The following is a 12,124-nucleotide window of genomic DNA, read 5'->3' on the forward strand; positions in this document are numbered from 1 at the left end:
AAGCCGGATATGACGTCGTCAAAAGTATTTATCGAAAAAAAGAAAAATACGTCCGGGGATATCATTCCCAGGAACTCTCATGTAAAATTTCATAAAGATCGGTCCAGTAGTTTGGTCTGAATCGCTCTACACATACACACACACACGCACAGACAGACACACACACACACACACACACACACACACACACACACACACACATACACACACACATACACCACGACCCTCGTCTCGATTCCCCCTCTATGTTAAAACATTTAGTCAAAACTTGACTAAATGTAAAAATGACAGAAGATGGGGGGGGGGGGGGGGGGGGGAAATTGTCAAGCAAAACAACAACAACAACCACAACAACCCGACAACAACAAAACCACTTGTCTATTTCATCGATATACTAAGTAAAAAAAACCTGTTTGTTTGTTTTTTTCTTTGTGTAACGGACGATTACTAAAATTGAACCCCCTAAAAATGTAAGTGAATAAAAACAACAAAACTTACAACAACAACAAAATTGTACTAAATAGTGATACAGTAACAAACTGAGGGTAGAACCGTTATATCACTTTTTGAAGCTATGGTATTTTCCCCAACATTATTTTCTCTGAGAATGAGTGATTATATGCATAACGTAACTTGTATCTACTTCCACACTATTTGGTAAACTGAAAAGACTTTTTAATTGCTTAGAACATAATTTACTTTAAGTAATCAGAGGAGTGGTTATATATGTAACTACAGTAACTGTCTTACTTTGAGAACATTTAGCACACTGAAGAGACATTTTTCGAAACATTATTGTCTCTAGTAAACCAAAATTGTGATAATGTATAACTTACTGAAAAGACATTACCTTAAACATCACTTATTCTCAGTAATCAGACTATTGATTATATTTAACGGCTATCTCGTAAATTGAAGAGACATTTTCCTGGCATCATTTTCTTTAATTACTCAGAAAAGTGATTATAAACAATTTTGACTAAACTACTATGTTACTTCCACATGATTTAGTAATCTAAACTGACATTTTCTCGAATATTATTTCCAGTGCGCAGCCAGACTGTTAATAATATAGATTACTATGTAGGATCTTAATTAGTTCCACACTATTTAGTACGTATAAACTGAAGAGACAATTTTCCTGACCGTTATTATCGCCATGTAATCAGAAAAGAGATTGTATGATAATAGTTCCTTAATTTTAATCTATTGGGTAAGGAAAGGGTCATTTTCCCGAACATTGTTTAATCTAAGTTATTAAACTAGTAATCAAATTTATAACTATCTTACTCTCATGCTATGTATCAAACTGAAGAGGTCAATTGCGCAAAATGAATATGGTTTTTTTCTGATTGCATGGTTGAAGTTGGCGCTTTGTTGAAGTTGCCTCTTTATTGATCAAAATTAATATGATTTACTGATAATGAAAGAGAAAGTTCCTTTAATCAAGACAAATAAATAAATACATGATATATAGATAAATCAATCAATCAAAATTGTCAAACAATCACTCTAAATTCAAGTGTTCCACTTTTGGACACACTTATTTTTACCAGTTTTGAAAACTTGGAGACTTATAAGAAAGTGTGTTCCAATGTGAACACTTAAGTACTTACTAAGTGATAGCTTTAACACACCTTTACACGTTGTGTTCACATAAATACGAATAGTGTCCATGAAATTAAGAATGATCTATGACAAAAAGTTTTAAATACAAAATAAACAAACAAGCAAACAAATAAATAAATAAATATACATATATGCAAGTAAATACATAGATAACTACAGATAGTATGTGTTTTGGGGGATGTATGGTCACTGTAAAGTAATTGTTCCAGTAGATCCCCTCACCTCTGCACCCAAAAAAACGAAATGAGAAGATCGAAAATAATAAGGTGGAAAACAATATTGGCAATCTGACTGCCTAAAAGATTGAAGTTAAACACCACCAAGACCAGTAAGTCCTGGACTGATCGAAATACTTCAACATAGACAGCGCTGAATCAGTGGATTTGATAACAGAGGCCAACAATGAACCCAATTTGTATGAAACGGAATTCGTTATTTGTGAGCGGCATTTTGATTAGTTAATGATTGTATAAGCTTGGCAGCTGAACAAAAAACAGAAGACAGAGAGAGACAAGTGCCCTGCAGTCATTAGCGATTGATCAAGCAGACGACACATTTGACAGCGTAGGGATACAAGACAAGCAGGCATTTGCTCCTTCATTATGATCGGCAAGAGTGACTGCCCATGGCCTCTCGACAGTCACAATTTGCTGATGGTCAGAATGATCGAGCAAAACGCAGTTATATTATTAATACTACAATACTTTTTGTGTAATAATACGCCTTGTGTCGACGCATGTTATTGCTGTTATTCAACGGACTAGACCCTTTGACACCACAGAGACAAAAGAGGAGAAAACAAAACAAAACACTACTTCTTTATTGTTGAATCATATTGGCAGCAAATGACAGCCTCTTTCTTCAAGCAGACGACACTTTCCGACATGTGCAGGCAGACTGAATACAATATATCCTGAGAGATCGTCTTGCTGTGACCTTCGTGTTCGTAATAAATTCAGTTCTTCTCTGCTGACGATGTACTTCACCCAACAAAGCAGATCCACATCCAGCAAGTCAGACCACCATGAAGAAGAAGAACGTTTAAAAGCAGACTAAACGAAAACTGATTGACTACCAGCATCCGAAGTGACTGGTGTCGAAGAAGCGTTCTGGATCTATTGAACTATAGCCGTACGGCGACTACTCAGGGAACATGCAAGAAGTTATGGGACATGTTCTTGTTTATCAACATCAACGTCAATAACAGAAACAACTTCAGCAACAACACGAACAACAACGACAACTACACTGACAGTTCACATCTAGCAGAATCCTCTTTACTGCAGTATGACAGCATGACCAGCAAAATGCTACGCTAAGCCATGCATGTTAGGAATGATTCGCATCATCTCATTTTTATGTTTCACGTTCAAGCAACAGCGGATATATTTTTCAGTAAGGCTTCGTTGAATTTTCTTCCCCAAAAAGCCCAAACAAGAACAACAAAAACATAACCAGTACAATATCCTGTACAACCTTTCAACCTTTTCGACAGCCATAATACATAACACGTAATTACATCACCAAGAATCAATACTTTGACAAGGAAAATGACCGCTGTAACTTACTCATTGACTTGCATCAAGCTGATTGCCTCCCGAGCCGATAAGGACCACTTTCTCTATGTTTAGCTGATTTTCTTAGCTTTAATATTATGATTTTTAAGTCTGATTCAAAAATTATTAAAAATTGTATTATTACATTTATCTGGAAGGTGGTATTTGGTAATGTGCTTGTATTGTCTAGGAGTGCTGTCTACCCGCGAAAAGCGGCAGCTTTGGAAGTAAAGAAAAGAAAAAGCCCGTGATAAGTAAAAGTACCTTACTCGCCAAAAGATTTTCAAAACGTATATAAACTTAATTTTTATTTAGTTTAATGTAGGGTATTGGACAACAATTAATACAAATCTCAGACTGTTGACTGTCAAGCAACAGTAAAAGTTGTTGTGATCTTTTGATAATACGAGACATATGTTGAGGATATTTTAGGTACACCTTTGAACATCTGTGTCTACAACTCAACTCAACTCAACTCAACTCAAATTTTATTGGCTTCAATTTTCATAGAAGAATTTGTCTTGCGCTTGGGAGAAAGTAAGAGTATAACATATAAAAACAGCATTCATATCACATTTCATGTATCACACACAGTAATCACTAGTATAAGCCTACAATTATCACATTTGTACCTGTATCATACATGCAAATAAATAGTATCACATTTCCACATGCTTGCTATTTAACATGTATGCCAATTAATTTCAAATGAGAATATATGAAAAGCTTTCTCATTCTTTTCTGCACGACAAGCGATATTAATATCATTAAAAAAATCATCGAGAATTTAAACTGATTAACTTCCAAATACTTATAATATTTCCGGAAAAAAAGCGATTATACAAGAAACAAATTAGTTGACAATGTTATCCAGATACACATGCCCTAGATTGCAAGTACTAAATTAGGTGGTTTTTTTCACAAACGTGGCACCTTATATTGACCACAGTGATACAAAAATAAGTTTGGCTGTTTCACAGTGCTTTTCTTGTCAGCTTTTCAAAATGAAAATCAAAACCCCAACATTTAGTTTGGTTGCTTTTTCAGCATTGTTGTTCAGTATGGTGACACTTACAGATACAAGAAAAATATGAAAATGAAACTTATCAAACCGGTAAGTATTTGCACTTGAATCCATTCAAAGGAGATTGTTTTGTTTCGTTTCAGAATCGTGTCTCCTTAAACCGCTCATCAAACGCAAATCGTCAACACTGAATCAAAATGCCTTTGTGGGGAAAGTCAGAAAATGAAATACGCCTTGAAGGCAAAGTTAGCTCCCTTGATGGCGACGTGAGTCGTCTGAATTCCCAAATCACTCTGTTTGAAAGAGAAATACAAGGCTTACGCGATGACAAGAGAAGACTGTAGGAATCAAGTGGCACGAGCGCTTCACGCATCGCAACGCTTGACAGTGATGTGAGAATGCTCAACGCTCAACTGGAAGACCGAAACAGGGACATAGCTGATTTACAGAACACCATCACCGGACTGAGAACCGAAGTTGACGACGAGAAAAGAAGGGTCACAGCTCTGAGAAATGAAGACAGGGCCAAGGGGAACAAGGTGGAACAGATCACGACTAAAAGCGCAGAGCTGGAGGCCAAGAGAAGCAGACTCGAAGAAGAAAACAAGCACTTGAAGGCAAGAACCAAAGACCTGGAAATGGACGTGGATATGCAGAAGTCGAAGACGGATAAAAAGGCGTCCGACGTTACTGAGCTGTCAGTCAAACATAGCGCGTCCGAACAGAAGGTGCAAAGCCTTGAATCCGAGAAGCGCCAGCTTGAAACATGGCAGAAGGAGAAGGAAAGACGCATGGACGAAATAAAGTCGGAGAAGGCAAAACTGAACGAGGAAAAGGCCGCTCACCAAACAGAGCTGGCATACTTGAAAGAAACTAAAATAAGACTGGAAGCTGCTGTCTCTGAGCTGGAAAAACGCGAACAAGACCTGAGAAACCAAACCGACGCTCAACAGAAAATCTTCGACGCCAGAGAAAGAGAGATAAGACAGAACCAGGAGGCGGAAAGACAACGGATGGATGAAGACAAAAGGGAATCGCTCAAACAGCAGGGGGATGCCCACAAAACAGCAATTACAGCACTGAGCTCCCAGAACGGGAACGTTGTGGATAAACTTTTTGAGGCGAACAAGGAGGAACGGGATGCAAACAAAGAAATGATGAAGATGCTCTTTGAAGCGCAAAAGAACCAGCAGCAGTTTATGATGAAGACCGTACAAGCCAGCCTGCCGAACACCGAGTCACACAAGGCAATACGCCACAAAGAGGACGATGATGAGTAACATGCCTGTTAACAAAGTGAGTCGACAAGAATCACAGCCAGAACATTTGACATATTCCATTGTGACCACAATTGGTCATGACATATTTCATTGTGACCGAAAATGGTCATGACATATAGTTCATTGTGACCGAAATCGGTCATGACATACTTCATTGTGACCGAAATTGGTCATGACATATTTCATTGTGACCAAAATTGGTCAAAACAGGAAGAATCCATAAAATAAACAAACCAAGAAGAAAAACACTCATCAAATGATGTTCGAGGAAATGTAAAGTGACGACAAAAACCAACCCCAAGAATCAACGACAACAAACATACAACATACATTAAACGACGGAAAGAGGTGGGGGGACCGCATATAAACAAACAAACGAAAAAGTTGTGAAACATGTATTCATTACTGTTTTCAGAAACGTGAATAAAATACACGTATTACACACATTTTTATAACAAAGAAGCTGTCTGTGTTTGATGCAAATGCACATCCTAGATGCGTGAACGATGGTGTGGCAAACATTCTTTCAAACGTGTGTACTTGCAGTGACGTATAGTATTTGACAATAAAATCCACACACACAAACTGAAACATAAATCACAAGTGAAAAATCCACATCTCAAAAATACATCAAAATACTATGAAAATTTGTAATTACTTGTCCTCATACATCCCAAATAGTGTTGCTAATCTGTTGAAACCCACTGCATGTAACTACGCAGATCTTTGGTCGCTGTGCTACTGCGTTTGTAACCATTTTCTGTCAGAAGATTTAATCTGTATTTAAACAAATTTAAAACGCACACACATACAAACGAAACAATATATATGAATGTATTTGTCTTTTTGCATGTTTGTTGTTGGTTATGTTATTTTCAATTCTACTTCGAATACAATAGATCTTTAAAATATTGTGCTTTATTTCTCACTTGGGAGTAAACGTTATCCGTGTATTACTATGTTTATATCTCTGTTGGAACTTCCAGTTGGAATATATACCGAGCAACAAAAGAAACGCGAAAAAATTCTGCATTGTTTGACTGAAAAAATCACGAACAATTATAGAGTTAGGATTATCAATCCACAAAAGTTTGATGAAGGCATGATTGACCTAGCTGTTGTGTGATTATTATGATGCTGCGACTGTTTCAACACACGGGACAAGCCGGTTTCACCTGAAACACATAATGCGCGCTCGTAGCACGTGCAAGTAGAGCAGGAGAAATCTGATGTGTGAGATGTGTTCACTAATGCATTAGCAACCAAAAGAGACCATGGCACGCTTGCTGTCAGTCTCACTTTGAAATAGCCGGGATGGCAAGATTGACACCACCAAAACGCCAGGTCGAGTTAAAGCTGGGGATGATCCAGAAGCGCTGGCATGTGCTATGTCAACAGTCTATCACCTTCAGCAATGTTTTGCTGACATTGGAAGCACTGCAGTTATGCAATGCGGTGGAATATTCGCATTACCTCAATAAGACAAGATCACCAGTTCCTACCACAACGTCTTCGAGATCGATTCCAAAAATCCACTGACACTACCAGGAACATCATTGGGAACCACCAGTGTCCAATCAGTGGCCAGACAGCGCGATGAAGACTGACCGAGCGAGACCTCCAAAACTTCTGGTCAGTTAGAAGACACGTCATTCCTCGAAGACATGAAGTGGCGCGCCAACAGTTGGCCCAGAATCACCTAACTGGAACTTGTGGCAATAAACAAAACATTGTGTTCCCTGGTATGATTGCCCTTGCTGCATCAATCATGTTAATGAGCTCACCAGAGTGTGGAGACGAAGAGGTGAACGTTATGTTGATGGCTGCATCATTGAACACAATGCCCAGGGTGGACTAAACGAGATGGTATGGGGTATAATTTTCCTCAGCCAAACTTTCGGACCTGTGCTTTTCCACAATCTTGGTCCTGGTCGGGAAAATGGTATCAACTAATGCATCCACTTCACGAGGCGCCGATGTCAGACAGTCATCAACGCCATCAGGGGTCATACGCACCATGACCTTCCGGCGGGTTTTGCGTTGCCCAGGACAACAAAGAACGATCCCATACCGAAGTAGAGTGTTATGAGAACATCTCACCTTTATTTCGATTCGTTTCAATGTCAGGTATTTTAGCTATGCAATTTTCAAATGTAAAGTAAACTTATTTCTAAAGAGAATTCGCGTTTCTTTTGTTGCTCGGTATATATCATTTGAGGCTTGTGTACATGATAACATTCTTCAGCAGACTGACACGTGTCAGAAGAAAAAACAACTCACACCAGTCAGATGTATAAGAGGAATACTTTGGCGAATAATGCTTAACAAAATACAAGATATAATTTACAAGTTAGTATATACTAATGGTGTCCTATCACCAGAGCCATACTGACTGTAGGATAAGCTTTCCTTAAAATAGTAATGGTCGTTCTGGGGACATGTCCTTTCGCATAGTCAATCCTTTCACAACCGTTTTTAAAACACAAACCCATCATTATTGAGCTAATCAACAACAAAATAAAGCATACAACGCATACCTTAGCATCCTGCTGTCAAAATATTGGTTAAACACGGGATATATACTTTGTGTCCAGCAAAACATACAGTATATAAAATAGTTTCTGAAGCTTGTTTTAGACGTGATCTATAGAGAGAAACAGATGGAAGATTGAATACAGACCTTGAAAAATGTTGACATACAGAGGGCAGAGACTTTCCTCATTCCATTGTTGCAGGTGTCCGCTGATTTTGGTTCTTGGTGTGATCGAGTTACCGTCGGCTGAACAGTAAGAGTATACAGTGGACAATCGGACGTATCCTGAGCAGCTTTTGAAATGGATCCTCACCAGCAACATTATTTGGAAGCTGCTAAAGGTGATTCACCAAGGTCGTCCGACGGGAGAATGGATCGGTACCCAATAGAAAACTTTCAAGTAACAAATGCCCCCAGTACTAAATCGTCACGCAGTTTCTTCTCATTTGGGAGATCAAAAGAAGATGAGTTAAAGGTACTGAACGAGTCATTGGAGACAGAAATTTCTCGTCTCAAACAGGATAGTCACAGTTTGTCTTTCAGGAACCAAAATCTATGCCAAGACCTCAGGAGATCTGAAGAACGCATTGCAACTCTTGAAAAGGAGAAGAATGGATTGCATTTAAGAGAACATGAAGCTGAAAACGAAAACAAAAGACTAGACAGCAAAATCAAGTCTTTAAACATGGAAATTAAAAGTCTCAAAGAGCAAAACACGACAACAAAGAAACGGATGAAAGATCTTCACGATGAGGTAAATGAGGCGAACACGCAACAAATGTATGCCGAAAACAGCAGCCTGGGTGAGCTTCCCAAGACAGAGGAAACAGCATATGAAAATGCTCAGCTCAAAGAAGAAATCAGAGAGATGAATTTAGAACAGGGCAGATTAACAAGCCACAACGCTTCTCTTCAAGAAGAAATTCGCAAGCTCCGGAAACAAGTTGAAAGCCTAGCTTATCAACAGGAAGACAAAAGCAAAGAAACAGAAGAGGTCAGACAACAGGAACATGAGTATGCAGATCGGTTCAGGACGCTGGAACGAGAGGTGGAAGGGTACAGGAAGGCCAATGAAAGGCTAAAATCAGAAAACCAGCACTTGTACAGGCAGATGGAAGACTCGAGGAAACGGAACATCGTGTTGGAAGAACGCACGGGGAGCATGGAGAAAGAGCTCCTGCAACTAAAACTTCACGGCTCCGCTCTGCAGGCGTCTTCGGCAACTCGGGAAACGTCTCTGACCGAGAGTCACCAGCAATATCTTGCACAGCTGAGAGAGCAACACAAGTCCGACCTGAAAGAAATGGAGAGGAGGTCTACAGCAGAAAAAGAAGAACTGCAGTCCCAGCTAGAACTTTTCCTTCGCAGCCTGAACGATGACAAGAGACTGGAAAGGGACACGGTGAGAACAGCTGTCCAGCAGATGGCGCAGACAAACATGGTGACCAATCAGATCCTTAACGCTGCTTTCAGAGCCTACCAGGAAAGACGCTATGGGCCTAGCGCTAGTGTTCGCGAAATGGAAGATGACTTTTAGGGGAACATCAATTTGCTTTAACAACTAAGAAGAAAAATAATCAGATCCTTAGCGCTGCCTTCACAGTCTTACCAGGAAATACGCTATGCAAGTTTCCCTGAATTGCAAGATGACTTTTAGGGGACCTCAATTTGCGGGAACTTTAAAAGCTGAAACAAACCGTGTTATCAACGTTACATTGAAAACCAGCAAGTACTAACGCCAGTGTCCATGAAATGCAAGATGACTTTTAGTAGAACCACGATCTACAGCAATTAAGTGGCAGAGAGGAACATGTGGGTCAACCAGAGACATATCGCTAACTTCAGAGACTTTGTTTTTTAAACTGAACATACTAATTTACAAAGCCAAGGTTTTTAACAAGCACAAGAACTGAGTAAAAAAAATTGAACTGACACAATTGTGAACCAAAAAGTAAAACAATGCAATTCAAGCTGTAACAAGATTTTGGCAGTCGAACTAAAAGAATGTTAGTTTTGATAGTTCCTACATTACAAAACACCAGGGCTAGTCGATGTTAATAATACAGACTAGAGCACAATTGATTTAAACATAAGGGGAATTTTGGAAGGAGTTAAGTACTCATTGTTTTGGTATTTCGTACTGTTATCAGTAATATACTTCGAAAATGTCATCAGAAGAGAATGTCAAAAGTTTGATTTTTTTTATATATTTTGATTGGTATTTTTGATTTTAGGTTGCACGTGTTATGAGAGGGCAGCAAGAAGAGAAGTCCAGGAAACATACCCCACAGTCAATCAATCAATCAATGACGCTTATATCGCGCATATTCCGTGGGTACAGTTCTAGGCGCTCTGCAGTGATGCCGTGTGAGATGAAATTTTATACGGCCAGTAGATTGCAGCCATTTTGGCGCATATTTACCTTTCACGGCCTATTATTCCAAGTCACACGGGTATAGGTAGACAATTATTAACTGTGCCTGAGCAATTTTGCCAGGAAAGACTCTTTTGTCAATCGTGGGATCTTTAACGTGCACACCCAATGTAGTGTACACGGGGGGAGGGTTCGGACACCGAAGAGAGTCTGCACACAAAGTTGACTCTGAAATAAATTTCCGCCGAACCTGGGATCGAACTCACGCTGACAGCGGTCAACTGAATATAAATCCAGCGCGCTACCAACTGAGCTATATCCCCGCCCAGTTGTTGATCATTAATGACGCTGTTTTGGCTTCCACAGCAGCATTACTGTTTGGGAAGGGTTCAGGTTCTTTCCAATATCTGTCGGTCACTGAATTGGCCATGTTCTCATAGAATGGAAACACGTTGACTTGAACTGTCAATACCAGCTTAACCGCAATTGCCTAGACATATTTGAAGTCTATGTTCCCCTGTTTGCTCCTCACTAACAGTCAAGCACAGAAAAAAGTATCTCTTTTATATTTTTTTCGACACAAGACTGAGATATCCTTTGTATGTGCCTGCACTTACTACATACATCAGTTTGAGAGAGTGTGCCTGTTTGTTCCCATTCTAATTTACTCGGTAATATTCTTTTTTTCTCTTGTTTTAAACTGTCGTTCAACGAAAATAATGTTACCATAGTTCTTGCTAAATAAGCGTCAAGGAATATTTTATTAGCAGAGCCTTGTTGAAAAGAAAACAAGGAAAAGAGCATGAACATAGATTATTAATATCAGCTACTTGGCAATAATTATGGAAAACAAAGACAAAGAGCATCAAGATACATCACAACTTACCTTGTTAGAATCTGAAGTACAGAATCTGCAAAGTCGCAACAAGACTCTTTCAGCTCAGGTGCTTTACCTGGAATCAGATAACGAGGAGTTAAGAAGTCGACTGAGAGATCTTGAGAAAGAACACAGCAATCTGCAAGCAACTCTTGGTGAGAGAAAACTTCACACAAGCGAGGTGGAAGCCATCAACAGAAGCAACCGAAGAAGGATCCACCAGCTGGAAGAGAACATTTCGTCATTGCGGAATTCACACAAAACACGAGAGTCCTCTGAGAACGACAGGCTCAAGGAGGAAAGCGTCGAGACCCTTCAGTCTCAAGAAAGTAAATTCAAAAATGCAATCGACAAAATGCAAGCGGAATCAGATGCTGTTGCTCAGGGTCTTAGAGAGGAGAGTAAAGACAAGACTGAACTGTTCAAAATGGCGTGAGAATTTGCCCAGGAGGTTCAGTCTTCAAACCTACAATTGACAGCGTGTGTTGCTGCGCAGTATCCAGAATATTTCAACGAAAGTCAAAATGGACATTCCAGAAAATAAGCAATGTTAGACAAAACAAGTCGCGTAAGGCGAAAATACAATATTTAGTCAAGTAGCTGTCGAACTCACAGAATGAAACTGAACGCAATGCCATTTTTCAGCAAGACCGTATACTCGTAGCATCGTCAGTCCACCGCTCATGGCAAAGGCAGTGAAATTGACAAGAAGAGCGGGGTAGTAGTTGCGCTAAGAAGGATAGCACGCTTTTCTGTACCTCTCTTTGTTTTAACTTTCTGAGCGTGTTTTTAATCCAAACATATCATATCTATATGTTTTTGGAATCACGAACCGACAAGGAATAAGATGA

General features: G+C 39.4%; 3 protein-coding genes across 3 annotated transcripts in view; all 3 read left to right on the forward strand.

Moving 5' to 3' along the window:
- Positions 1-5,873, forward strand: part of LOC138962824 (myosin heavy chain, clone 203-like) — a 19,214-nt gene extending 13,341 nt beyond the window's left edge. The window contains exon 4 of the mRNA XM_070334782.1: positions 4,353-5,873. Within this exon, the coding sequence (XP_070190883.1) occupies positions 4,608-5,489 (882 nt within the window). The 5' untranslated portion in view covers positions 4,353-4,607 and the 3' untranslated portion in view covers positions 5,490-5,873. The remainder of the gene's footprint in view (positions 1-4,352) is intronic.
- A 2,834-nt stretch (positions 5,874-8,707) lies between these two features.
- LOC138961261 (golgin subfamily A member 6-like protein 7) lies at positions 8,708-9,559 on the forward strand. Its single transcript, XM_070332863.1, has one exon. It carries the CDS (start codon positions 8,708-8,710, stop codon positions 9,557-9,559), a length of 852 nt encoding a protein of 283 aa, XP_070188964.1.
- A 1,679-nt stretch (positions 9,560-11,238) lies between these two features.
- LOC138961262 (calcium-binding and coiled-coil domain-containing protein 2-like) lies at positions 11,239-11,709 on the forward strand. Its single transcript, XM_070332864.1, has one exon. It carries the CDS (start codon positions 11,239-11,241, stop codon positions 11,707-11,709), a length of 471 nt encoding a protein of 156 aa, XP_070188965.1.
- The last annotated feature ends 415 nt before the right edge of the window (positions 11,710-12,124 follow it).

Source organism: Littorina saxatilis, linkage group LG3 (assembly GCF_037325665.1).
Source record: "Littorina saxatilis isolate snail1 linkage group LG3, US_GU_Lsax_2.0, whole genome shotgun sequence".
Lineage (NCBI taxonomy): Eukaryota > Metazoa > Mollusca > Gastropoda > Littorinimorpha > Littorinidae > Littorina > Littorina saxatilis.